A 27,392-nucleotide genomic window follows, 5' to 3' on the forward strand; every position below is an offset into this window, starting at 1 on the left:
GGTTTTGTTGTATGGACCAGTTCATCATCATCAGATAACGTTGCTGCCTGTCTAGCAGTTTTAACTTTTTGGTTCCTCAACATACTAATAACAAAAGAAAGAGAATCATTAAATTCTTCTAAAACAAATTATTTTCTAAGGGCTTCATATGTTCTCTCTATCTTTAACGCCCATGTCCAACAGTCAAAATAATTTTGCTTCACTCTCTCAAATTCATTATGAGTTTGTCCCATCTGTTTTCTTGCATTCAAAAATGTCTGACTTTACACCTGAGGAACCAAGTCATACGCATTAAGGGTAGCTTTCTTTACTACATCATAATCTACAGATACCTCTTTGTAGTATCTCTTATTTTCTAATAAGAGACGGGTCCAGTGATAGTTTGAGATTGAGTTTATTGCAAAACTTGATTAACAAATGCTTCCACATCTTTTTCCCAAAATATTTGGAAGAGCTTGTATAAATTTAAACATTTCCCCAATAGGTTCATGTCTAGAACTACTTCCATCCTCAACCTGCTCGTGTCCCTTTTTTAACTGCCAGTATTTTAAACTGAAATTCTCTCTCCTTTACTTGTACTTTTTTAAATAAAACATGGAGGAACAGAGTCACAAGACCACTAATTAGTTTTCACAACAAGAAAACAGACATTTTTTTTTTTTAGTAAGTTTAGAGTACCCAATTCATTTTTTCCAACTAAGGGGCAATTTAGAGTGGCCAATCCACCTAGCCGGCACATCTTTGGGTTGTGGGGGCGAAACCCACGCAGACACGGAGAGAATGTGCAAACTCCACACGGACAGTGACCCAGAGCCGGGATCGAACCTGCGACCTCGGCGCTGTGAGGCAAGAGGATATACCCACAGTGCCACTATGTTGCCCAAAACGGACATTTATTAAACATGAATAAATTGAAATATGATCCAGTACTCCTTTACTCCCTGCCTTTATGTTAACATTACACACATATTTTATGATTAACACAGATTGCAAAGTACACCTTAAACTACAATGGTCTCATTAGCCCACATTTTTATCAATACAAACACCAATCCCTTAAAATTATCTTTATTTGCCTAACAACAGACAGGATGTGTAAGGGTGTGCGATAGTGGTTGTGTGCATGTGTAAGGGACAGTGCATGTGAGAGGAGAGTATGAGACAGACAGTGTATGAGAGAGGGAATGTGAGACAGAAAGTGCGTGTGAGAGGGAGTATGAGACAGTGTGTGAGACAGGGGATGTGAGACAGTTTGTGTGGGGGGGGGGGGGTGAGACACATTGCCTGTGAGAGGGGATGTGAAGCAGAAGGTGTGTGAGAGAGGGAATGTGAGACAGTCTGTGAGACAGAGAATGTGAGACAGTGCGTGAGAGAAGGTATGAGACAGTGTGAGAGAGGGGAAGTGAGACAATGTGTGAGAGAGGGTGAGGCACACTGTGTGTGATACAGTGTATTAGAGGGGGTGTGAGACAGACATTTTGTGTGAGAGAGAGGGGATGAGATAGTGTGTGTGACAGGGGATGTGAGACAGTGTGTGTGTGAGAGTGGGTGTGAGACTGTGTTAGGGGGGATGACACAGACAGTGTGTGAGAGGGAGTATGAGGCAGTGTGTGAGAGAGGGGATGTGAGACAGACAGTGTGTGTGAGAGGGGATGAGACAGTGTGTGTGACGGGGATGTGAAACAGTGTGTGTGAGAGTGGGTGTGAGATTGTGTTAGGGGGGATGACACAGACAGTGTGTGAGAGAGGGAGTATGAGGCAGTGTGTGAGAGAGAGGATGTGAGACAGTGTGTGTGAGAGAGGGGATGTGAGACTGTGTGTGAGAGGAGGTGTGAGACTGTATCAGAGGGGATGTGAGACAGATTGTGTGAGAGGGGGTGTGAGACAGACTGTGAGAGGGGGTGTGAGACTGTATTAGAGGGGGGTGAGACAGACTGTGTGAGAGAGTGTGTGAGACAGACAGAATGTGTGTTATTGAGCTGACTCCATTTTCCAGTTAACATCACATCTCCAATTTCTTGCTGGTGAGATTACTGCCAGATTGGAACAGCTCTGTATACTATACAGTGTAATCCATCGCACAGCTCACAAATCGAGGGTAGCCCGTTTATTATTTCATCGAAATCCGTCCCTCCACTCACATGATTTAATAAAGAAGATTTGGAAAATGTGGAAGGCACTCTGAACACCGACATTATAAATAATCGTGCGTTTTATTGAAGTAATTGTCACAGACAGAAAGTTGCCAGTGCCATTATTTACACCAACGTATTTCCAAAACCGTGTAGGTAAGACAACAGAAAACTTTAAAATGTCCTTTTGGAAATAAAAAGCAAGGTCAAATCTGATTCATTTAAAGTGCAATTTTACCAGAAATACTAAAGTTTGTGAAAATTCGGCGCAGTTGGTAAGAGATTTTTTGAAAAATGAATAATCGTTAAAAAAAACATTTAAATTCGATTTAAGAAAGAATAACCAAGTTCAGCACAGTTCTCGTTGCAGAGAGAGAGCTATTTATACAGAATCCTTTTGCAGTTTATAAATATAATTCTCCCTCTGTTGCAAAACTCGATTTCTGTAAGTAAATAAATCTCCCTGTCCCACACTAAACTCTTATCAATGACTGACAGCGAGGGTCTAAAACGCTTCCAATATAGAGGGCGGTGCTAGGCGGCAGGACTCCCAGCTCCATATAAAAGGATGGGCATTGTCTTTGATCACAACCACTGCATCTTTCTGTAGCCCGGCACGTTTTGAAAGGGTTCAGTTCAAGTTCTGGAGCAGGGACCGCGGGGAAGTTAGGGGCAGACATGCCTGAACCAGCTAAGAAAGCAGGTAAGGTTGAGATATGGGGAAAGGGGTAAATGCACAGAACCTTCTGCCGAGATGCACCAACTCCTGTATTAATTAAGGCTTTGGCATGTTTTCAGAGTAACATTTCATATTGCAACATGTGTAGCCCCGGTGTACTGTGCAGAAGGCATCACTTTCTCAGCCCAGGTTTTGTTAAGTGCTGCTAATATCCAGACAGGTTAATCTTTTGAGAAACGGATGCTTCCTCAGATTTTCTATCAGAATGCAGAACTAGATTGTGAGCCATTTCAGTTTCCAGGACCCAGTGCTCTGCGGAGTTAGCAAACTGCAATGTTAACCCGATTGCCCAGACTTACCTGCTGTGTGAGAGCACTGAGCGGTGTAATGCAGCATTACAGAGCAGCTCAACTCCAATCCAGCCTCTCCCTCTGTCACTCACTCTCCCCACGTTTGTTCCACTGTCTCAGTAATAGGGAAATCGCCGGGTGAGGTTTAGTGAATCTTAAACGCCAAAGAGATTTCTCAATGCAGACTACCTGAGGGATCTGAAAACACGGAATTTTGCTGAAAGCTGCAGCCGCTGACATTCCCTGAGAGAAAGTTGGGAGGAGCGGGAAGAAGCTGAACAGAAAGGCAGGTGAGGGGCAGGCGACATTGGGTGTTTTTTCTACTGCCCAGTCTCCGCTAATGTGTTCACTGCTTTCCAACCTTTCCTCCTTTGCTTCAGTACTGAGGGAGTGCTGCACTGTCAGAGGGTCTTTACTGAGGGTGCTGCACTGTCAGAGGGTCTTTACTGAGGGTGCTGCACTGTCAGAGGTTCAATACTGAGGGAGTGCTGCACTGTCAGAGGGTCTTTACTGAGGGAGTGCTGCACTGTCAGAGGATCAATACTGAGGGAGTGCGGCACTGTCAGAAGGTCAATACTGAGGGAGTGCTGCACTGTCAGAGGGTCAATACTGAGGGAGTGCTGCACTGTCAGAGGGTCAATACTGAGGCTGCACTGTCAGAGGGTCAGTACTGAGCCAGTGCTGCACTGTCAGAGGGTCAATACTGAGGCTGCACTGTCAGAGAGTCAGTACTGAGGGAGAGCTGCACTGTCAGAGGGTCATTACTGAGGGAGTGCTGCCCTGTCGGAGGGTCAATATTGAGGGAATGCTGCACTGTCACAGGGTCAGTACTGAGGGAGTGCTGCACTGTCACAGGGTCAGTACTGAGGGAGTGCTGCACTGTCAGAGGGTCAGTACTGAGCCAGTGATGCACTGTCAGAGGGTCAGTACTGAGGGAGCGCTGCACTGTCAGAGGGTCAGTACTGAGGGAGCACTGCACTGTTAGAGGGTCAGTACTGAGGGAGCGCTGCACTGTCAGAGGGTCATTACTGAGGGAGTGCTGCCCTGTCGGAGGGTCAGTGCTGAGGGAGTGCTGCACTGTCACAGGATCAGTACTGAGGGAGCGCTGCACTGTCAGAGGGCCAGTACTGAGGGAGTGCTGCACTGTAAGAGGGTCAGTACTGAGGGAGTCCTGCCCTGTCGGAGGGCTAGCACTGACGGAGTGTTGCACTGTAAGAGGGTCAATACTGAGGGAGCGCTGTACTGTCAGAGGGTCTGTACTGAGGGTGTTCTGCACTGTCAGAGAGTCAGTACTGAGGGAGTGCTGCACTGTCACAGGATCAGTACTGAAGGAGTGCTGCACTGTCACAGGATCAGTACTGAGGAAGTGCTGTGCTGCCAGAGGGTCAGTACTGAGGGAGTGCTGCATTGTCAGAGGGTCAATACTGAGGCTGCACTGTCAGAGGGTCAGTACTGAGGGAGCGCTGCACTGTCAGTGGGTCAGTACTGAGGGAGTGCTGCACTGTCAGAGGGTCAATACTGAGGCTGCACTGTCAGAGGGTCAGTACTGAGGGAATGCTGCACTGTCAGAGGGTCAATACTGAGGGAATGCTGCACTGTCACAGGGTCAGTACTGAGGGAGTGCTGCACTGTCACAGGGTCAGTACTGAGGGAGCGCTGCACTGTCAGAGGGTCAGTACTGAGGGAGAGCTGCACTGTCAGAGGGTCATTACTGAGGGAGTGCTGCCCTGTCGGAGGGTCAGTGCTGAGGGAGTGCTGCACTGTAAGAGGGTCAGTACTGAGGAAGTCCTACCCTGTCGGAGGGTCAGCACTGAGGGAGTGCTGCACTGTAAGAGGGTCAGTACTGAGGGAGTCCTGCCCTGTCGGAGGGCTAGCACTGAGGGAGTGCTGCACTGTAAGAGGGTCAATACTGAGGGAGCGCTGTACTGTCAGAGGGTCTGTACTGAGGGAGTGCTGCACTGTCACAGGATCAGTACTGAGGAAGTGCTGCGCTGCCAAAGGGTCAATACTGAGGGAGTGCTGCACTGTCACAGGATCAGTACTGAGGGAGCGCTGCACTGTCAGAGGGCCAGTACTGAGGGAGCGCTGCACTGTCAGAGGGTCAGTATTGTGGGAGTACTGCCTGTCAGAGGGTCAGTACTGAGGGAGTGCTTTACTGTCAGAGGGTCAGTACTGAGGAAGTGCTGCGCTGCCAGAAGGTCAGTACTGAGGGAGTGCTGCACTGTCAGAGGGTCAGTATTGTGGGAGTACTGCCTGTCAGAGGGTCAGTACTGAGGGAGTGTTGCACTGTCAGAGGGTCAGTACTGAGGGAGCGCTGTACTGTCAGAGGGTCTGTACTGAGGGTGTTCTGCACTGTCAGAGGGTCAGTACTGAGGGAGTGCTGCACTGTCACAGGATCAGTACTGAGGAAGTGCTGCGCTGCCAGAGGGTCAATACTGAGGGAGCGCTGCACTGTCAGAGGGTCAGTATTGTGGGAGTACTGCCTGTCAGAGGGTCAGTACTGAGGGAGTGCTGCACTGTCAGAGGGTCAGTACTGAGGGAGTACTGAACTGTCAGAGGGTCAGTACTGAGGGAGTCCTGCATTGTTGGATGAATTATCTTTTGCCTTAGACTAACACAAGGCCTGTAGTAAAATATCCCATGGCACCATTTCAGAGAGCAGGGTGTTCTCCCTTTTGCCTTGACCAATATTTATCCTTCAATCAACATCAATAAAATCAGATTACCTGGTCATTAGTATTCCTGGGAGTTTGCTGTGTTTTTACATTACAACAGAGCCTTTTTCAAAGCACCTCAATTGAAGTAAAGCGTGTTGAGCAAAATCTTCCTGTCTTTCTCCCTCTATCTTCCCATCTACATTCTTGAAACATTTTAAAGGATGGGGTAGGACACAGCTGTGCCTGGCAGACAGAGTCCCTGCTTCTCGTGGTTATAAATATGAGAACGCTGTCAATTTGGAAGCCCTTTTTTCTGAATCCAATTTTAGTAGACTGATTCGGATTGGATTACGTACCCTCTGTTGCTTGTCAGCACTCCATGTTGAGTAGCGACAGACTAGTGTACATTGACCGGCTGCTGCCTATCACTATGACCCTGCCCGTTGACAGCTTTTCAGGACAAGTGAAATCCCACAGTGGCCTTTCAATCCCAACTGCATCAGGGACAGAGTGTAAAGATAAACTGCAGAAGGTAATCTGGGAGTGAATCTCCCTAAGAGAGGGCATTCTCTTACCATCTCTGTTGGGTGTCAGCAATGACTCTCTGAGGACTGCTCTTGAATCAGAGATTTTTATCACAAAGTGCATGCTGACACTCCTCGTGCAATACTAAGGGAATTCAGCACTGGCGGAGGGACAATCTTTCAGATGAGATGGCAAACGGGGGAGGGGGGGTCACTGTTTACACTCAGGCGGATGTAAAGTATTTCACGGCATTGGTTTAAAGAAGAGTAGCAAGTTTCCCCTTGTGTTCTAGGTCAATATTTATCCCACAGCTAACATCACTGAAAACAGGTTATCTGGTCATTAATATGTTGCTTTTTATGGGAGCTTCCTGTGCAAGAATTGGCTGCTACATTCCTACATTACAACAGTAACTACATTTTAGAAAGTACTTCGACCTAAAGTGCGATGGGTTGTCTTGAGGGGTTGTGAAAGGTGCTGTATAAATGCAAACTCCTTCAATTTTCTTTCCATTTATTTCTCAATGGCTATATGAGCTCTTTGAAAAATCCATCTCTGCTGCACAAGATTCAGAAAGGAAGGCTAAACTGTGTATTTTGAATGGAATGAAAGACATTCTAATACAGGAATGTTGAAAGTGCCCGAGAGCAATTGACTGTGTGGAGGGTTACAGTGTCAATGGTGGAGAGAATCTGTATTGTTGATATTACCTGTTTGGATGGTAAAGTTAGCTCCCTCCTCACATACAGTCCATACTACCCCGCCCCAATAATAGCATCACAAACTCCTCCCCTCTCCTGTTTGGGAGACTGTGTCTTAAGGTGACATTAGCGAATCCTTCAAATACAAGCCACGGTTTATCTGCTTGATGTACTGCGCAATGTGTGTGATCCAGTTTAGCAGAGAAGTGCCCCAATTTTAACTCTGGATAGGAGGGTCGTGAGGTTGTATTGGAAACTTGTTTGCTATCCAAGAAATGAGGTTTGGGTAGGGATGCCAGCAATCCAGGGATACTCTAGAGTCTCCTGTATACTGCTAAAAACAAAGCCCACATGAAAGGTCAGGGTCATGACATATGAACATGCAAATTAAGAGCACCTCAAGCCATGGTTGTCTCATGGGGTGGGTGGTGAGGTGATGGTGGGGTGTCTCGGAAGGAGGTGGGGGATGTTGTGCTTTTACAATGATATAAATGCACCAATCACTCATAAAGGATTGGGTAAACCGTAAACAGGTTGTAGGTTCATTTATTAAGACTAGGCACATATGAACAAATATAAATGGACAAAAAGCCTCTGGGAGCTGCAGAGCTGTGCATCTGTGCTCTGCAGAAAGGCAAAAATGAAACTAAAACTGGATCACCTGACACACTTTCTAGTGATGTCATGCTGCAATCACTTAAAGGCATTTTGTAAAAGGGGAGGCAGTGGAGTAGGGAAGGGGGTTCAGCGGAAGTCACTGCATCTTCTTGGGTGGAGCATTTATGTTCTTCCTAGCCCAATGAGGCAATTACTTAAATTAAACAAAAGGTCCCTTATCTGTTCTAGCCCAGGCTCAATTTCCCTGTGACTTAACAGCCCCAACGGTGAACCCTGTACCACCCATTAGTTAAAATTGCAGTTGGGGTCCCAATTAAATCATAAGGCCCCTGATACATACCCTGTGGGGTTAGAATGGATCCCCTCTGCTGTTTGCTCAGTAAAGCAGCTTCTCTGGTGTTCAATTGTACTGTGCTTGATTACCTTAGTCTGGCAATGATCAATGGTCATTGTGCTTAATTGGTTAAGCCTGGGTGTTGACTCAGAGAAAGGTAAACATCCACCAGAGAGGGAGCTGGAAGCTTCTAGAAACGTGAGAGGGTAGACATTTTGAAACACTGTTTAAAAACCGTTGTAAATAAAGTTGCTGCATACTTAGAAACTGCATTTCTCTGAGGAAAACCAAATTATATACAACGGATTCAATTGCAGCACATTGAGTTGCTGGGTCCTTTCTGCAGGCTAATTTTAACTGTTGAGTGGGTTAAAATCGCCTTTCTTGATTCAGAAATTAAATAAGCCATGCCACACTCTCTTAGTTGGGGAGGTTAGCCCAGGGGTCAGAGATGGGCTGCAGTACTGCAGCACTGATTCCCTGTGAGTTCTTTGTCAAGGGATTATGAAGTTTGCCCGAAACCCTAACCCATATTACAAACCTGTTTTACTTCTCCAGTTAAATAATTTACAACCCCCGTTCAATACTCTTGCGATGTTGATTTTAAAAATTATTCACCTTGTTTGGCACTACTGTACAATAATCCCATTTAAAAGTAGGGTAATAAAAATACAAAGAAAAGTGCCTGGGGTTCATTTCTAGAAGGGTAAAACATTGATTCTAAAACACTTGCAGCACTGTGGGCAGTTCTGCTCATCATACAAGGACGTAGAGGTGGAAGGTGCCATAAAAAACAGCTCTGTAACAGCTCTGAGACGCTATTGGTCTCAGGGAAGACTGAACAGGATGAGGTTATTATTTCCACAAGAGAGAGGGTTAAGGGATAATCTGATTGAGGTCTTTTAAAACTATGGAAGAGTGGCTGCAAATATAAGAGAGCACTAATATATCCAGTCAGGAATTTGAGAGCAACTTCTTTACTCAGAGAGAGGTGAGAATGTGGAACATAGAAACATAGAAAATAGGAGCAGAAGGAGGCCATTCGGCCCTTCAAGCCTGCTCTGCCATTCATTATGATCATGGCTGATCATCCAACTCAATAGCCTAATCTTGCTTTCCCCCAGATCCATTGATCCCCTTTGCCCTAAGTGTTATTTCTAACTGCTTCTTGAAAACATCCAATATCTTGGCCTCAAATACTTCCTGTGGTATCAAATTCCACAGGCTGGCCACTCTCTGGGTGAAGAAATTGCTCCTTATCTCTGTCCAAAATGGTCTACCCATACAGTCAGACTACGACCCCTGGTTTTGGACACACCAAACATTGGGAACATCCTTCTTGCAATTACCCTGTCTAGTACTGTTAGAATTGTATAGGTTTCTATGAGAACCCCCCTCATTCTTCTGAACTCCAGCAAAAACAATCCTGACTGATTCTATCTCTCATACGTCAGTCCTGCCATTCAATGAATCAGTTGGGTAAACCTTCACTGCACTCTCTCTATAGCAAGAACATCCTTCCTCAGATAAGGAAACCAAAACTGTGTACAATATTCCAGGTGTTGCCTCAGCAAGGCCCTGCATAATTACAGCAAGACAGCAGCTCTTGTACTCGAATCCTCTTGTTATGAAGGCCAACACCCATTTGCCTTCTTTACTGCCTGCTGTACCTGCATGCTTACCTTCAGTGACTGGTGTACCAGGATACCCAGGTCTTATTGCACAATCCACTCTCCTAATTTATGGCCATTCTGATTTTTGATACCAAAGTGGAAAACTCACATTTATCTAAATTATATTGCACCTGCCGTTCATTTGCCCACTCACTCATCTTATCCACATCGTACTGAAGGACCTCTGCAAGCTCCTCCCAACTCACACTCCCACCCAACTTGGAGTCAGTCATCTGAAAATTTGTAGATATTACATTTTGTTCCCTCATCAAAATCATTAATATATATTATGAATAGCTGGGTTCCTAGCACCGATCCCTGCGGTACCCAATTCCAGAACACTACTTCACCCAAAGGATTGTGAATCTGTGGAATTTGCTTCCTCAGTGAGTAAATTTAATGAGGAGGTAGACAGATTTTTAATTGGTAACAGGTTGAAGGATTATGGAGAATGGGCAGGGCAGTGGCGTTAAGGCCAGGATGAGATTAGCCATGATCGAATGGCGGAGCAGACTTGATGGGCCAAATGGCCTAATTCTGCTCCTATATTTTATGAATTTATGAGCTTATAAATCACTGCCTGCCAATTTGAAAAAGACCCGTTAATTCCTATTCTTTGCTTCCTGTCTGCCAACCAGTTTTCTATCCATCTCAACACACTACCCCTAACCCCATGCACTTTAATTTTACACACTAATCTCTTACGGACGAATTTGTCAAAAGCCTTCTGAAAGTCCAAATATACCTGATCCACTGGCTCCCATTCAACTCTACTAGTTAAATCCTCGAAGATTTCCAGTAGATTTGCCAAGCATGATTTCCCCTTCAGAAATCCATGCTGACTGTCCAATCCTGTCTCTATTTTCTAAGTGCTCTGCTATAAAATCCTTGATAATGGATTCTAGAACTTTCCCCGCTACCAATGTCAGGCTTACTGGTATATTATTTCCTGTTTTTTCCTGACCTCCCTTTTTAAATGGTGGAGTTACGTTTCACTACCACAAGGTATGGTTGAGGTGAATAGCATAGATACATTTAAGGGGAAGCTGGATAAACATGTGAGGGAGAAATGAATAGAAGGAGATGCTGAGAAGGTGAGAAAATGGGAGGAGGCTTGAGTGTGGGAAAACACTAGAGGAGAAATTCTCCCATGGCCGAGCCGGCAGGTTCAATGGTCGTTGTGGTGGTGGTGGTGGTGGGGGTGGGGTTGGTTCAAGGTTGCTGAAGGCCTCCATCCAGAACTCCAGTTATTTTCAGGAGGTCTACCTTCTTTCACTAACTAGTGATGTTTGGCACCTTTTCAATATGGCTCCCAGATATGATGGCAGGGCATGTGCCATCATGCACGTAATTGCCCATTTCTGTGGCTTCTAGTTTCTTCTAATGGCATTCCTAACCCTCTGCACCTGAAAAAGTGGAGAATTCTAAATGTTCATTGTGGAAGTTTAAACTACCCTCCCAGAATCTGTAAAATGTTTGATTAATTTCCCAAGTCCATCCAATGTCAGCTTTCAGTATGGCTCAGGATTACACTGGAAGATCAGTCAATTCATAACAGTCTAAAACCTACCGTAATTTAATCAGTTCCAAGGAGGGCAATGTTTCGAGCGTGCACACCATGTCAGAGATCTGAGATCACCCATTCCAAAGAAGGGGAGAAAGTTCTTCCCAGTGTTGTGGTCAATGCATATCTCTCAACCAACTTCACCTTGAAAAGACTCTGCTCATTTATCTCATTACTCTTTGTGGGATTTGCTGTGTGCAAATTGATTGCTGTGTTTCCTACATTACAGCAATGGTTACACTTCAGAAAGTACTCCATTGGCTGTAAAATGCTTCCTACGGCCATGAGAGCTGAGTTTTAAATAAAAGTTCCTACTTTCTTATATTGATGACCTTCAAAGATACGTGCTAGATAGAGGAATAGATAGAGAGAGGAGGAAAGGCAATGTGAAATACTTCATTTCTCTTTCCCTGCCAAGTGAGATCCAGTGCTGGGCCCAACTTCACTTGTCCCTGTACCGATGTGTGGTCTGTTCCCCTGGCTCATGAAACAATTTCTCCTATATTCATTGATACCTTGGCTCATCTCCAGCTGTTGACAGGGTCCCTTCTGAATTGCAGGCATCCCACTGCGCGACAACAGCTGAGAGCATTGCTCTCTGTTGCAGCTATTAACAGACATTAGTCGAAGGTGACCTTCCTTCTAAGTTCTCAGGCGTTATTCACAGGGACTGTCAGTTATACACGATAGGGTGCCACATCGTGCCATGTGGTGCTTCATGTTCATGTGCTGAAAGTGTTTAGAAAATAGGGAGATTTGAGGCTGGATTCTCCGCTCCCCAATGCCGAAATTGCGTTCGGCGACGGGGCGGGAATCCGTTTTCAGCAGGTTTTCAAATTCTCCCCCCCCCCCCCCGAAAATCGCTGTACTTGTGGAGTACACCGCGCCAAGTATCCATTGCCTCAGGCCATTGCCTGAGGCCCACTCACGATGCTCTGTTGTCGACTGGCCGAATTCTCGACACTCGTGTGGCCTCTCTGTCCTGGATCCTCGTGTGGCGGCTGCGGACTCAGTCTGGGGTCGCCACATACGGGGGAGGGCAGATCGGTGGGCGGGCAAACGGCCAATGCGGAGCACTACTTTGCCGGCCCAGGTCCACGGCTGAGTCCGCCATGGAGCACGGCGCAGCCACTGCAGACCACCACCATGCGCATGCATGGTCCCTGACCTGGAAGTGCTGGAGGCCACACCCGCAGCTAGAGCTGTGACCTCGATAACGGCTGCCTGCTAGCCCCAAGCAAAACGGTGAATCTGTGGCCTTTTGACGCCAGTTTTCCTGGCGTAAAAGACCACAGTTTTCACAACAGCATGGGGACATAGTCCAAAAAACAGAGAATCCAGCCCTTGGTTCTTTGTTCTGGCTGGTTTCAGATCGGTTTTATTGGCCGGGATTCTCCAGCATCTAAAACGGCATGGGACACTCCGGCATCAACTGGCCTCCAGGCCCAGGTATTCACCCCTTCCCAGGGGGCTAGTACGGCGCTGGAGTGGTGTCCGCTGCTCCGGCGCTCGAAAGCTGGCGCACCACGGCCAACGCACGTTCGCACATACACATGGATTCCCGTCTCCGCGCCAGCCACCGGGCAATATGGCGGAGTCCTACAGGAGCCCGGCGCGGATGAACATAGGCTCCCTATAGAAATAGCCCGCCCTCCGGTAGGCCCTGATCATGGGCCAAGCCACCGTGGAGTCCCCCCCCCCCCCCCCCCCCCCCCCAAACCAGGACAGAACTGCGAGGTCCCGCCGGGTAGGACAATACGTAACGTACACCAGCGGGACCCGGACATACTCTAAGGCGTGGAGAGTCACCGGGGAGCGGGCTGGCGTCGGAGCGGTGTGGCACGATTCTCATCCCCCCCCCCGCCGCCGCCGATTCTCCGACCTGGCGGGGGATCGGAGAATCCCAGCCCTTGTGTTCAAACGTAAGCACCATTTTGGGACAACGTATCTGAGTAATATGAGACACGTGTGATCTGCTTAGGAGGAACAGGTGAATGTGGATCTAAAAACTCTCCATCACTGGAGTTTCCTTGTGCCATGTCTGGGTCTATCCTCGGCTCATTGATAGAGATTGATTGATGTGTTTAGTCAACAACTCCATTATCGCTGTATCATCTGACTATCAGCATGGCAGAAGGTGAACTAATTTTTATGCCTAGTGATTTGTAGTTCTTTCCCAAGACGGAAATCGCATTCTGAATCCAACGTAGGAGCCAATTGAAAGATGTTGTCTGTCAACTTGGAAAGATGGAGTGAGAGTCATGCAAATTGAAGTTTTCTGATAGGATTCAGGGGCAATATACGTTACATTAATTTTGAGATTCAAGCTCTTCTTAGTTTCAACAGGGCCTCCCAGAGTGCAGTGACCAGGAAAACACCACAGAAATTACTGTAGCTGGTATTGATACAGCACTCATTCCCCCCAAAAATATGCATTATTCATAAAAGTTTTAAATGGACATTACATAAAGGTTAAAATTTGAGGTTACATAAAATGCATTACAGTTCAACTTCTTTCAATACAGTGTGTACAGGAGTGGCATGGTGGCACAGTGGTTAGCACTGTGGCCTCACAGTCCTTGGCTACCGGGTTCAATTCCAGCCTTGGGTGACTGTGTGGAGTTTGCACAGTCTCACTGCGTCTGCGTGGGTTTCCTCCGGGTGCTCTGGTTTCCTCCCACAATCCAAAGAAGTGCAAGTTAGGTGGATTGGCCATGCTAAATTGCTCCTTAGCTTCTCAAAGATTTGCAAGTTAGTTGGGATAATGATGCTGTGAGGTTACGAGGATAGGGCAGGGGAGTGGCCCTAAGTAGGGTGCTCTTTCAGAGGGTCGGTGCGGACTCGATGGGCTGAATGACCTCCTTCAGCACGGCAGTAGTTCTATGCTTGCCTCACTACATATGTAATTGCGTTTTATATTTACAATGTACATTTATATTTAATGGCAAAAATTGTCTGGTGCATACAGCCCAAGGAGTTTGACACAGTTTCTATGTACTATTGCAGGAGGGCCTTAGATGGTGAGGCATTCCCTCATTGAGCCTTTGAGATGACTATCCCAAGTGTGTCCCCCCTCAGCACGCCATCCTGGACTTTGGAATGTGCCAGTCTATGACATTCAGTCATGGACAATGCTTTGAACTGGAAGACTAGAAATCTTCAGACAGATAAAAGAGCTTCTTTCACTGAATTGATACTCGTACAATAATAGTTGATAGTCATAATAACATGTACTATTTCTTCTCCAAAATATATTTTTCTCATACAATTTGTAAATGGACTTTGCATAACAGCTTAAATTGGACATTAATAATTCACATACATTGTCATTTCTTTCAATACAGTATTTGGGGGTGGCACGGTGGTGCAATGGTTAGCACTGCTGTCTCACGGCGCCATGGAAACGGGCTCGATCCCGGCTCCAGGTCAATGTCCGTGTGGAGCTTGCACATTTTCCCAGTGTCTGCGTGGGTCTCACCCCTACAATCCAAAGATGTGGAGAGTAGGTGGAAGATGCTAAATTGCCTCTTAAATGGAAAACAAATATATAGAGCTGGAGTCTCCGTCAGCGGGATGCTCCACTTCGCTTGCAGCGCACGCATGCCCACAGATTTCCCGACGGTGTGGTGGTGCCCACAATGGGAAATCCCATTGACCGGTTGCTGGGACAGAAGATCCGATGCCGACGGGGGCCCGCCACACCAGAAAACAGATGCGGCGGGATGAAGAATCCCACGCATTGTATTTGGCACTCTAAGCTGTCTCACTACACTTACAATTACATGTCAAACATTCTCTGGTTTGAAGAGATGTCGCCTTATATATGGACAAGCTCACAGGCAATTGTCGCATAAACTAAAATCAGATTGGTGTCTGATTAATCTAATTGTTTCCTCTTTTTGACAGAGTTGATGTATTGGCCAAGATACGCAGGGAACAGTTTCACCCTCTTCAGATAGAGCCACGGTTAACCTAATTTTTGATAGTTAAATTGTCATTTGTCGGAGGTTTTGAGACACTTAATATGAACTATTGACTGATTACATTTGTTATTGGTTTTATTTGGATTGATCTATTGATCTTTAATATTCTGTGCACTAACAGCCATTCCAAAAACAAGAAAACTGACAACCTGAGTCTAGGTTGCTATAAACAGCACGCAAATACATGAATTAGGAGCAAAGGTAGGCCCTTCAGTCCCTCAAGCCAGCTCCACCATTAAATAAGATCATGACTGACCTGATTGTGGTCTCCATGTCCCTGCTTGCCTCCAATAATCCTCAATTTCCTTATTGACCAAAAATATGTGCAACTCAGCCTTCACCAGAACCAAAACGGACTCGAAGCATTAACTCTGCCTTCTCATCTTACAGATGCTGCCAGACTTAGAATGATTTATTCCCGCACCCTCTGTTCTTATTTCACATTCCAGGATCTGCAGCATTTTGCTTATTTTAAGTGAATATATTGAATGAGCGAGCCTCCACCGTTCTCTGAGGAAGAGATTTCCAGAGACTGACGATCCTCTGAGAGAAAAGAGTTCTCCTCATCTCAGTCTTAAAATGGGAGGCTTCTTGTGCTGGATTCTCCGCAACCCCGTGTCGAAATCGACCAGTTTCATGTTCATCTTTGTTGGTGCTTACCCATAAATGGCCAGATTGAGGAGATTATGAGCTGAGTTTTTAAAAATTCATTAATGGGGTATGGGCATTGCTGATGAGCCAGCATTTATTGCCCTACCCCTAATTGCCCTTGAACTGAGCAGTTTGTTAGGCTAGTTCAGAGGGCAGTTTAGAGTCAACCATGTGCTGTGGGTCTGGAGTCACGTGTAGGCCAGACCGGGTAAGGACGGCAGATTTCTTTGCCCCGAGGAGATTAGTGAACCAGATGGGTCTTTATGACAATCGGCAATGGTTTCATGGTCATCATTAGACTTTTAATTCCAGAGATTTTACTGAATTCAAATGTTGGCACCTGCTGTGATAGGATTTGAATCCCAGTCCCCAGAGTATTCCGGTTACTAGTCCAGTACCAGAACACCTAGACTAACTTGAACTGATTTTACTTCTACTGCTTTCCCTCTGTCTTTATTCCTTTTGATTTTCTGCAATGCTGTCAAAATGTAGGTCTGAAGGATGGGGGATAATTTCGAAAAGCAGCGACCAGAATGACCATGAGGCTCAAAACCTTAAATCATCAGCGAACCTTGCAGGACAAAAGCTGATTTATTTGGGAAAAGAAACAAAAAGTTGATCTGATAATTTAATACAGAATCACAAAGCAAGTTTCTCGATTCGAAATGTGACCACAGAACTGGCGAAATGTGAGAGCAATATCTGAGAAGCCAGCCCAGTAGGAGGGCTGTGGCAGAAATGTAGTCACACATGTAGGATAGATGGCTGTGGAAAATGCAGTATGAAAAGTGTTGAGTGACCATCAGGTTACGAAACGGTTTGAAGGTTAGGAGAGTAAATATAGATAGGGATGAGCAGTGTTCGATGGAACTCAGGGCTTCCGATGCTATTGGGTCAGGAAAATGTCACATGTGGAATGCAGTTGTGTCAGGCTGGAATAATGTAAGCTGCAATGTGCATTGGGTCATGGGAGGATTTGACATAGCCAAAAAACTCAGGCATTAATGACTCTCCTGACCCGTCCAGTAAAATCAATAGGTAATAGTGGATGCTCACACAAGTTGTCCCCAATGTGAGGAAACAATAGGCTGTAGAGAGTGGAAACTCTGTGTCACCAATGTTTCTCGTGCACCTCATTAATGTGTAGGGCAAAATTTTCCCAATTGTCATATTGATGCATATCGATTGTCAAATTGATGCATTTCGATGCATTGTCTCGGTAGGATTACATGAAATTAAAGCACCAAAACAGGCTATTCGGCCCAGCCAGTCTCTGATGATATTTAAGTTTCACATGAACAGTATCCTAAGCCCATATTTGTGCTCCTTTATGCTCCTTTTCTTCAACCACATTTCCTTAACCTATTCATAAGCATTAACATGGTCTCTACTTCACTCTGGTAGTGCAATCCAGCAACGGGCCTTATTCTTACGCTCAGATTATGTATTTCAGTTTAATGGGGGGGAAGGGGGGTAAGAGTTCGGCTTCACCCTTGACCGGAATGTCCGTTAACAAAAGGCTGTCACTACAATCCAACTTTCAACTGGACAGGATGGCTAGGGAGCAGCTGTTCCCCTCAGTTCAAGGGTCAGTTACGAGGGGACACAAGTTCAAAGTGAGGTGTGGGAGGTTATGGGGGAATTTGAGAAAAAAACCTTTTTACCCAGAGTTAGTCTGGAATGCACTGCCTGGGAGGGTGGTAGAGGCGGGATGCCTCACATCCTTTTAAAATGAGTACTTGGCACACCATAATATTCAAGGCTATGGGCCAAGTGGGATTAGGTGGGCAGGTCAGGGTCTTCCATGCATTGGTGCAGGCTCGATGGGCTGAAGGGCCTCTTCTGCACTGTAGTATTCTGTTAAGACCACGATTCATCTTGCTAGTCACAGAGCACAATGATGATAGATTGTTGACTAATTGCACTCAATCTCTATCAATGAGCCTACAGCAGACCCAGACATGAGGGGCGAGATTCTCCGCACTCCCGACGGTGCGGAGAATAGCGTGGCTCGTAAAATTTTACGGCCACGCTGTTCCGACGCCCTCCCGCTATTCTCCCCCCCCCTCCCCACGCCCGACTCCCGATACGAATCGCTGCCGCCGTTTTTTTACAGCCGGCAGCGATTCTCAGCTGATCGATGGGCCGAGTTCCCAGCCCTTACGGCTGTTTTTACGAACGGCAAACACACCTGATCTGGCCGTTCGTAAAAACGGCCGTAAACTCTCGCATTTTATAACCATGGCACCGATTGGCACGGCAGTACCACGGCCGTGCCAAGGGTGCCATGGGCCCGCGATCAGTGGGCACCGATCACGGACAGCGGGCCCGATGCCCTCACACTATTTGTCCTTCCGCCGCCCCGCAGTATCCATTCGCGGGGCGGCTGAGGGGCATCCTGGCCCGCGCATGCGCGGGTTTCGCGCAAATACGCGATGACGTCATCCGCGCATGCGCGGGTTGGAGTCTTCCAATCCGCGCATGCGCGGCTGACGTCATATGACGCGTCAGCCGGCGCTAACTCGGGCAAGCGGGCTTAACGAAATTCGTTAAGCCCGTGATGCTGGAGCTTACGGCGTCGGGCTGCTAGCCCCGACCGGGGACCAGAATCGGTTCCCGGTCGGGAAGGGGGGGCTGGCGTCAAACCCGGGCGGATTTCTCCCGGTTTGGGAGAATCGCGCCCGAGGTGAGGAAACCCCCAATGCTGGAGAGATTTGGGAACCAGAGACCCAAAGTTACTTGTTCCTGCTGAGTTCACTGCACTCACTACACATCAGCTCTTTGCATCAGTGTGTTGGTGATGTAAATGCAATGGAAGATAATAAACAAGGAAAATAAATGGTTAGTCCCCACATAAGAATATTGATTCAATTAAACTGGCTGATTCAATTAAACTGATTCTGTACTGCAAATAATGTGCTATATTTCATAATATACACACACCTCACCCCACTCCAATCCACGTTATCTCCCAGGAAAGGCAAAAAAAAGACAGAGCAACTCAACTCATTTAGAGCCCCCCGCCCTTGGCATTTGAAACTTGGCTAGGAGACCAATCATTTTCCAATGTTTACAAGTAATTTGATACAGTGAATGGAATTTGGTTGAATGTGATGCAGCTTGCCATCGTTAAAAAAATAATGCTTTCTGTCCCACAGCATCGGCATTTACCAAGAAACCGAAAACACTTGAGGTGACTGCTGGGAGTGCCGCAGAGTTTGTGGCTGAAACAGGCAAAGCAGATGCCAAAGTGAAATGGCAAAGCGATGGCAAAGACATTCAAGCAAGCGACAAATATGCGATTAAATCGGAAGGAGTGCAACACGTGCTCACAGTGAACAATGCAACAAAGGAGGACGAAGTGGTATATGCAGTCATTTGTGGGACATCCAAAGTGAAATTTGAACTGAAAGTCAAACAGGAAGGTAGGAATGGAACTGATGGCTCTTCGTGTTTTTGAGGATAACTCAATCAAGCTTTCTGCCCTTTATTTTTATACTGTGGTTGATTGACTGAACACTGCTGATCCTGTTTAACATGATGGCAAAAGTGTTGTGATGCTGTGTGACATTAAACTACATCAGGAGCTGGGAGCGGCACAAAATATTAATACATTTCTCCTCAACTCCCCACTAGATCTTTTGCCAATGACTTTAAATCTATTCCAATTCGCTTTCCACACCTAGTGCACGAAGACAGCTTTTTGACCATTTCCACAGTTAGTAACTCCTGGAACAGGTCGCTAGTCTATCGCCACACACTTATAACTTGACGGGCGCCACTCCACATCAAGCATGGCTGACCAGGACTCTCTCCCACTCTTACTGCCAGCAATTGGCATCTTTGGAAGGATTTGCAGGTTGACACTCAACCTGTTTGGCAGCATTATGAATGCACCTTCCTTACCTTCCTTGGCCATCAAGTCCTTGGACCCAAAGCTCTAGTTCACAGGCAGAGATGCTACGCACTGCATCTCTGGTTATTGATCCACTTGTCAGAGGAAATTATTTTCCTCTGTCAAAACCTCTCATCATCTTGAAGACTTCTATTAAATCACCACTTAGCCTTCCCCTTTCCAAGGAGAACAGTACTAACTTTTTCAACCTCTCCTTATTATCACCAGGGACAAAACTATGTTCCCATGACCCATATCCTCATGAGACGCGGCTTTCATTAAATTAATAATTGGTAGTGATTGTGTTTCATGCAGAAGCCCTGGGTTATGGAACGATTGGATTCCATGTTTCCAGCATGCAACATCATTCCCGGACCCTGTTCCTGTAGGTGCCGGGAGAGAGAGAAACTGCTAATGGGGTGGAAAAAAAATTGTTCCTCAAAAATTGCTTATTCCATTCAGTTGGTATCCATAAGGAAAACTGAGCCCCTGCATGCCTAGCCTTTTGAAGTTCAGCTGAGAATATGGATAAAGCCCAACTGCCGTTAATGATGATCCCTGGTTTAAAGTTCCCATCTATCTGGAAATTTAATCTGTAATTATTCAATGTCAGATTTAAACTTCTGGCTGGTGTTTTTTTTCTATTATTGGAACCAACATGTGTGATGTTGACAGCCCCAGATTGAGTAGGTACCAGACACTATGTCATTGCAGGCTTGGTGTGCACTCTCTCCCACTACTCCTGTCACCAACTATTATATCATGTTAAAGCAAGCACTCCACTGAGTACTTTAAGAACCTGGATTGTGTTCATTACAAAGAGGACAACAATAGCCCACAGACCACATTGACAACTCAAGACACAGGGAACGCGGTTAACAGACGAAAGAATCAGATTTGAAGATATTGAAGCAGTGGGTTCCTTTAGGGAGGAGCAAGTGGGGCATTTCCTAAGCATGTTGCTTAAAGATTGTAGACTTGGATGATCAAATATCCAGTGGGAGGGCATAGTTCAACTCCCTCTAGAATCATGAAAGTAGCTCTTCAGGAACAAATGAAGATGAGAATTACAAGTGTTTAATTTTTATCCACTTGGTAATTTGTCTTCCGTCTGCTCACCCTCTTACAAACGATTGCAGAGTATGTTTGTGAATTTCATGCACAGACTCGGGTATATTGGGGAATTGGACACATACCAGCCACCATTTCTCATCGTTTGGAATTGTGGCCTGTGCATTGAGATTGGAAATCTTGGCCACGTCATTTGGAAATACAAAATGGAATGCTCTGAATTGATTGGTCATATAATTCTAGTTTGACAGCTGTTAATGTGACTTATTAGCCTAAGGGAGAAAATAGGCCAGAAATTTCTGTTGAAATAATAATGAGGCTAAGAGTGCTCACTGTTATTAAAATAGCAGTCAGACAGCTACTTCCAGTGACTGCACATTTATAGTTAAACGGGAAGATCGGCAAGTTGCCGTGCTTATCCATAAGTTTTGCTACACCAATATCTCGCCAAGAGACTAGACTTTGAAACACATGGAACAGCATGAAATTCCCATACTTGCATTACTGCTGCCCATTTAACTTGTCAGGAAAGATTAGGAACTATTCATTTCTGTATAAGTACATTTCTGACAGATCTTAAGTTTTTTTATATTCCCCAATTAATTTATTCCAATGAAGTGGCAATTTAGCAAGGCCAAACCACCTACCCTGCACATCTTTGGCTGCACGATAGCACAGTGGTTAGCAGTGTTGCTTCACAGCGCCAGGGTCTCGGGTTCGATTCCTGTATTGGTTCACTGTCTCCCCGTGTCTGCATGGGTCTTCCTCCGGATGCTCCAGTTTCTTCCCAAAAGATGTGGGCCGGATTTCTCCGCTATCCGGCGGGGTGGGCCGTACCGACGCCGAGGAGTGGCGTGAACAACTCCGGCGTCGGGCCGCCCGTAAGGTGCGGAATCCTCCGCACCTTCGGGGGCTAGGCCGGCGGTGGCGGGGTTGGCGCCGAAGCGCCTCCGTCGGCCAGCACGAGATGGCGCATGCGCGGGAGCACCAGCGTGTTCTGTCGTGATCCCAGCGTATGCGCAGGGGGGTTCTTCTCCGCGCCGGGCATGGCAGACCGTTACAGTGGCCAGAGCGGAGGGAAAGAGTGCCTCCATGGCACAGGCTCGCCTGCAAATCGGTGAGCGCCGATCGCGGGCCAGGCCACCGTGGGGCCCCCCCCCCGGGGCCAGATCCCCCCGTGCCCCCCCAAGGACATCGCAGGCCGCCCGCAGAGCCAGGTCCCGCTGGTAAGGACCTTGTTTGATTCACGCCGGCGGGACTGGCCGAAAACGGGCGGCCATTCGGCCCATCGCGGAGCGGAGGATCGCCGGGGCGGGCACTGCTAACCAGAACAGGCGCTGGAATGTGCTGATGAGGGGCTTTTCACAGTAACTTCATTACAGTGTTAATGTAAGCCTACTTGTGACAATAAAGATTATTATTATCTTTTGGGGGGTGGCATGTGGCGCACTGGTTAGCACTGGGACTTTGGCGCTGAGGATCCAGGTTCGAATCCCGGTCGTGGGTCACTGTGTGGAGTTTGCACATTCTCCCCATGTCTGCATAGGTTTCACCTCCACAAGCCAAAAATGTGCAGGTTAGGTGGATTGGCCATGCTAAATTGCCCTTTAATTGGGAAAAAAATAATAATTGGGTACTCGAAATTTATATTTAAAAAAATTATTTTTATCTTTGGGTTGTGGGGACGAAACCCATGTGAACACGGGGAGAATGTGCAAACTCCACACGGACAGTGACCTAGAGCCGGGATCGAAACTGGGACCTCGGTGCTGTGAGGCAGCAGTGCTAACCAGTGCACCACTGTGCTACCTCTAACAGATCTTAATTAGTGAGAAACAACCTCACTCATATCCCAGATTTTGTGTCAAGGAAGGGGCACTATAATAGCTCTGTAATTATCACAGGGTTTTTTTTTTCCTTTATTCTTTCATGGGATGTAAATGTCACTATCAAGGCCAGCATTTGTTGACCATCCCTAATTGCCCTTGAACTGAATGGCTTCTTGGGCAATTATTACATAGAATTTACAGTGCAGAAGGAGGCCATTCGGCCCATCGAGTCTGCACCGGCTCCTGGAAAGAGCACCCTACCCAAGGTTAACACCTCCACCCTATCCCCATAACCCAGTAACCCCACCCAACACTAAGGGCAATTTTGGAAACTAAGGGCAATTTATCATGGCCAATCCACCTAACCTGCACATCTTTGGACTGTGGGAGGAAACCGGAGCACCCGGAGGAAACCCACGCAGACACGGGGAGGAAGTGCAGACTCCGCACAGACAGTGACCCAAGCCGGAATCGAACCTGGGACCCTGGAGCTGTGAAGCAATTGTGCTATCCACAATGCTACCATGCTGCCCCTTAATTATATAGGGCAGTTAAGAGTCACATTGTTGTGGGTCTGGAGTCACATGTAAACCAGAGGGGGTAAGAGTTGCAAATTTCTTTCCACAAAAAAGAAATTGTTCTTTTCTTTAATAAACAAGACGGGTTTTTACAACAATCAATGATAGTTTCATGGTCATCATTACTGAGGCTAGCTTTATATTCCAGATTTATTAATTGAATTTAAATTCCTATATTTCCCAGAGCGTTAGGCTAGGTCTATGGAGTACTAATCCAATAATCATTTGAAAGTCACCTATTGAGAGTATACCGAGAATTAAAGCAACACTGGAGACTGTTTAAAAACATCAATGTGATCCCAGTGAAGCGGAATGTGCTGCCACCACTAATCAAGAATAAGATTTAGAATTGACTGTTCTTACGCTCCCATAAATCACAGCCGTTAAAACTAGAACAATCACAATTGCTGCACGACGACATGAGTGCTCCAAGACACACTTTCACCAAGGCCAAAGCTTGTTCCCATGGTGTTGAATTTGACATCTTGCTGAGCAATGTCTGCATCACCCAGTTATCCATTGATATATTTTTGAGCTAATATCGTACTTCAAGAGTGAAAAGGTCAATGTACATTGACAGCTGAGAGCAGTCCAATCAACAATGCACATGGGAGGTATTTTTATGGTGTGCTAACTGACTGCAAGCACAAGCGGAGAAGTTGTCATATTGTTGTAAAATTCCAACTGGCTAACAAATACCCTTCAGCAAAGGGAACCTGCCGTCCTTTCTCAGTCTGAGCCGAGACATAACTCTAATCTGCCATGAAGTGAATAACACAGAGGAGGCTGGCAGTGAACAAACATATATTTATTCACACTATTTACATAACACAGCATATTGCTCCCAGTACTATCCTTGCTGGGAGGACTAACACACCAGGCCCTGTTTTGGGCCTGCTTTTACGTTAGCTCAGATTGAGCCCCAACTGGTTGGCCTCCGCCCCCTACCTGGGAAGCTTCGTACTCCACGAGTCCCATGGAGCGATCAATGATGGTTTCCCCATGGTCCTCGTGGGGGTTATGGCAAACTCCGAACTGCCCTTTCAAATGGGGCCATGTGGCGCTAACAATGGGGCCTCACGGTAGCATGGTGGTTAGCATCAATGCTTCACAGCTCCAGGGTCCCAGGTTCGATTCCCGGCTGGGTCACTGTCTGTGTGGAGTCTGCACGTCCTCCCTGTGTGTGCGTGGGTTTCCTCCGGGTGCTCCGGTTTCCTCCCACAGTCCAAAGATGTGCGGGTTAGGTGGATTGGCCATGCTAAATTGCCCGTAGTGTAAGGTTAATGGGGGGATTGTTGGGTTACGGGTATACGGGTTACGTGGGTTTAAGTAGGGTGATCATTGCTCGGCACAACATCGAGGGCCGAAGGGCCTGTTCTGTGCTGTACTGTTCTATGTAATTGTACACAAAGACTCGAGTGAAGTACAAGAGAGGCTTTATTGCTGTGAGATGCTGTTCCTCCGGTGGCAGCTGTAGAATAGTATCTCAGTGAAGCTAGTGCATATTTATGCACAAGCTCCCTGTGGGCGGAGCTAGCCGGCAGGGGCTTACCGGAACCTGTATTACAGGTACGGCCATACATCCCCCTACTGCAAGCACACATATCTACAGTGGTTGTATCACCACAGGCCATTACTCAGTTGGGAATATAGGGAGCAGGCATTCAGCATTTGGAAAGCACTGGTATAATCAGACAAATACAGCATGGATACATGAAAAGGAAATCATGCTTGACAAATCTACTGGAATACTTTGAAGATGTAACTGGTAGAGTTGACCAGGGAAAACTGGTGGGTGTGGTTTATTTAGACTTTCAAAAGGCTTTTGACAAGGTCTCACATAGCAGATTACTATGTAACGTTAAGGTGCATGGGATTGCGGATGGTGTCTTCAGATGAATGAAAAGCTGGTTAGCAAAGAGTTGGAAAAAATGGGTCTTTGTCCGATTGGCAGGCAGTGACTAGTGGGGTTCCACAGGGATCTGTGCTAGGATCCCAGCTGTTCACATTATTTATTAATGATTTGGACGAGGAAACTAAAGGTATTATCCAAATCTGCAGATGATCCAAAGTTGAGTGGGAGGGTCAGCTGTGAGGAGGATGTAGAGATGCTTCAGAGTGACTTGCTCAATTGGCACAGTAACACAATGGTTAGCATTGTTGCTTCACAGAGCCTTTGATTCCTGGCTTTGATTCCTGGCTTGGTCTGTGTGGAGTCTGCACGTTCTCCCCGTGTCTGTGTGGGTATCTTCCAGGTGCTCTAGTTTCCTCCCCCAAGTCCCGAAAGACGTGCTTGTCAGATGAATTGGACTCCTCCAATCAGCTGGGTACCTGCTGGGGTGTCACTGACATCTCCCTCTGAATGTTCCGGCCTCTCCCTAATGTCTCCATTAACTCCAGGTAAACCTGTTCCAGAGGCTCAACATCTGACTGGGATCCAGCTGGGTCCTGGGATCCAGCAACTCTCTGACTTATGTCACACCTGAGCGTTCCTGCCTCCACCTGATGTACATCAGCAACTGTGTTGTGCTCACCAGATTGTGCCCAAGAAACCAGACTACAAACGGTTCCCACTGAAGTGTTGTATCTGCGCTGGTGGAGAGTGGGGATGACAGCTGTGATGCATCAACTGTGGCATCCTCGGAGCTCTCCACCGGGAGGGGGGAGGCACACCAGCTGGGCCGGTGCCGCCAGCTGGGGGACCTGCGGGAGAATGAACATGTGGTCAGTGGGAGAGATGGGTCAGTCTATATGGCAATAACAACTCACGTGTGATGTGTTAGGCAGGTTGGTTCGACATTGGCTGCAACTGGATGCAGTGAAGCTAGAAACAGACGTCCGACACAGGAGATGATCCAACACTGTTTTATTTAACTAGTGGACTGCTGTACATGTTCAGCTGTGTGTTGACACTCTACTAATCCAACTGATGACCTCTTACTGGTTTGTCCAGACTTACTAGCTACCGCATGGTAATAGTGCTCACTAGCTTGTGCACTCTTGACTGTCTCAGTAGCTGGGTCCTGAGAGGGAGAGTCTTAATGCCCTGTGGGTTTTATAGTGGTGGTGTCCTGTCTGGTGATTGGTTGTTCTGAGTTGTGTGTTCATTGGTCATCCTGTGTGTCAATCACTGCCTGTCTGCATCTCATTATATACATGACTGGATATTATGACAACGTGTAACAGTCCATCTAGGTGGGGTCTGGTGGATCCTTACCTCTGCAGCGTGCGCTAACCTCCTCATTGGTGACCACCCTGTCAACAGCCATCCCAGTCATCTCCAGCGCCTATTCCTCGAATATCGTGAGGATCTTATGTCTGGCACCTCTGCTCCGGTCTGGGCCCTCTCCCGGTGATTGTGGGAGTGCTTCTCCTGCGGAGACTCAGAGAGGGCATCTTTAGCCACATGCATGGGTCACAGTGCTTGGTTGGGGAGGGGGGTGTTAAGGGAGGGTTAGGGTGATAGGAGGGTTGTGGTGAAGGGAGTTGGGTGTGAAGGGTGAGTTAGGGGGGGCAGATGGAGGGTTAGAGGGGTTGGGCAGGTGGGAGGATGGGGGGCTAGTCGTGGAGTGCAAAGGTTCCTGTGCGGGGTAATGCTGTCAACTTACCCGTGATGCCTGGTGTAGGTCGTTGACCTTCTTGCAGTATTTGGAGGCCAATCCTCCTCCTCACGCTGCCTGAGCTTGCGGCCACTGCCACTTCATCCCTGTTGGCACTGGCTGCCCTGAGGCTCACTCTCCGGCACCCTTGGGGGAACAGGACATCCCTCCTGGCCTCCACTGCTTCCAGGAGCCACCCCAGGTCTGCATCTCCAAATCCTGGGGCTGGTCTTATTGGTGCCATGAGAGCTGAGTGGGGTTGGCTGTGCAAGTGCTGTTTTATTGTTGCTCGATGTTGTTAGCGGTTTGGGGCTGGCTAGCGGAGTCCTGGTGAATCGGCTGGTGAACCTTCATTTGTGGCTTGAAGTGCGTGGGGCCTTGTGAGTCAATTAACATAGAATAGCGTTCCTGGCCTTGCCGGGCTGAGTGCCAGGAAGCTCGGTGCAGATCCCACTCGCTACCACACATAGAAATCTTTCCAGAGTATCACGTCCATAGTTTGAGGATTAGCCTTTTAAGACTGACATGAGGAGAACTGAGGAATTTGCTACCA

General features: G+C 47.0%; 1 protein-coding gene across 15 annotated transcripts in view; it reads left to right on the top strand.

Annotated features, from left to right (window-relative positions):
* The first annotated feature begins 2,708 nt into the window (after positions 1 to 2,708).
* mybpc1 (myosin binding protein C1) overlaps positions 2,709 to 27,392 on the top strand; it is a 175,020-nt gene continuing 150,336 nt past the window's right edge. For 14 of the 15 annotated variants that reach the window (XM_038781127.1, XM_038781130.1, XM_038781128.1 and 11 more), the window contains exons 1-2: positions 2,709 to 2,835; positions 19,026 to 19,292. In XM_038781127.1, the coding sequence (XP_038637055.1) occupies positions 2,811 to 2,835; positions 19,026 to 19,292 (292 nt within the window). In that variant the 5' untranslated portion in view covers positions 2,709 to 2,810. Of the gene's footprint in view, positions 2,836 to 3,278; positions 3,452 to 19,025; positions 19,293 to 27,392 lie in introns of those variants that run through there. The other variant, XM_038781142.1, reaches the window with a different exon arrangement.

Source organism: Scyliorhinus canicula, chromosome 20, assembly GCF_902713615.1.
Source record: "Scyliorhinus canicula chromosome 20, sScyCan1.1, whole genome shotgun sequence".
Lineage (NCBI taxonomy): Eukaryota > Metazoa > Chordata > Chondrichthyes > Carcharhiniformes > Scyliorhinidae > Scyliorhinus > Scyliorhinus canicula.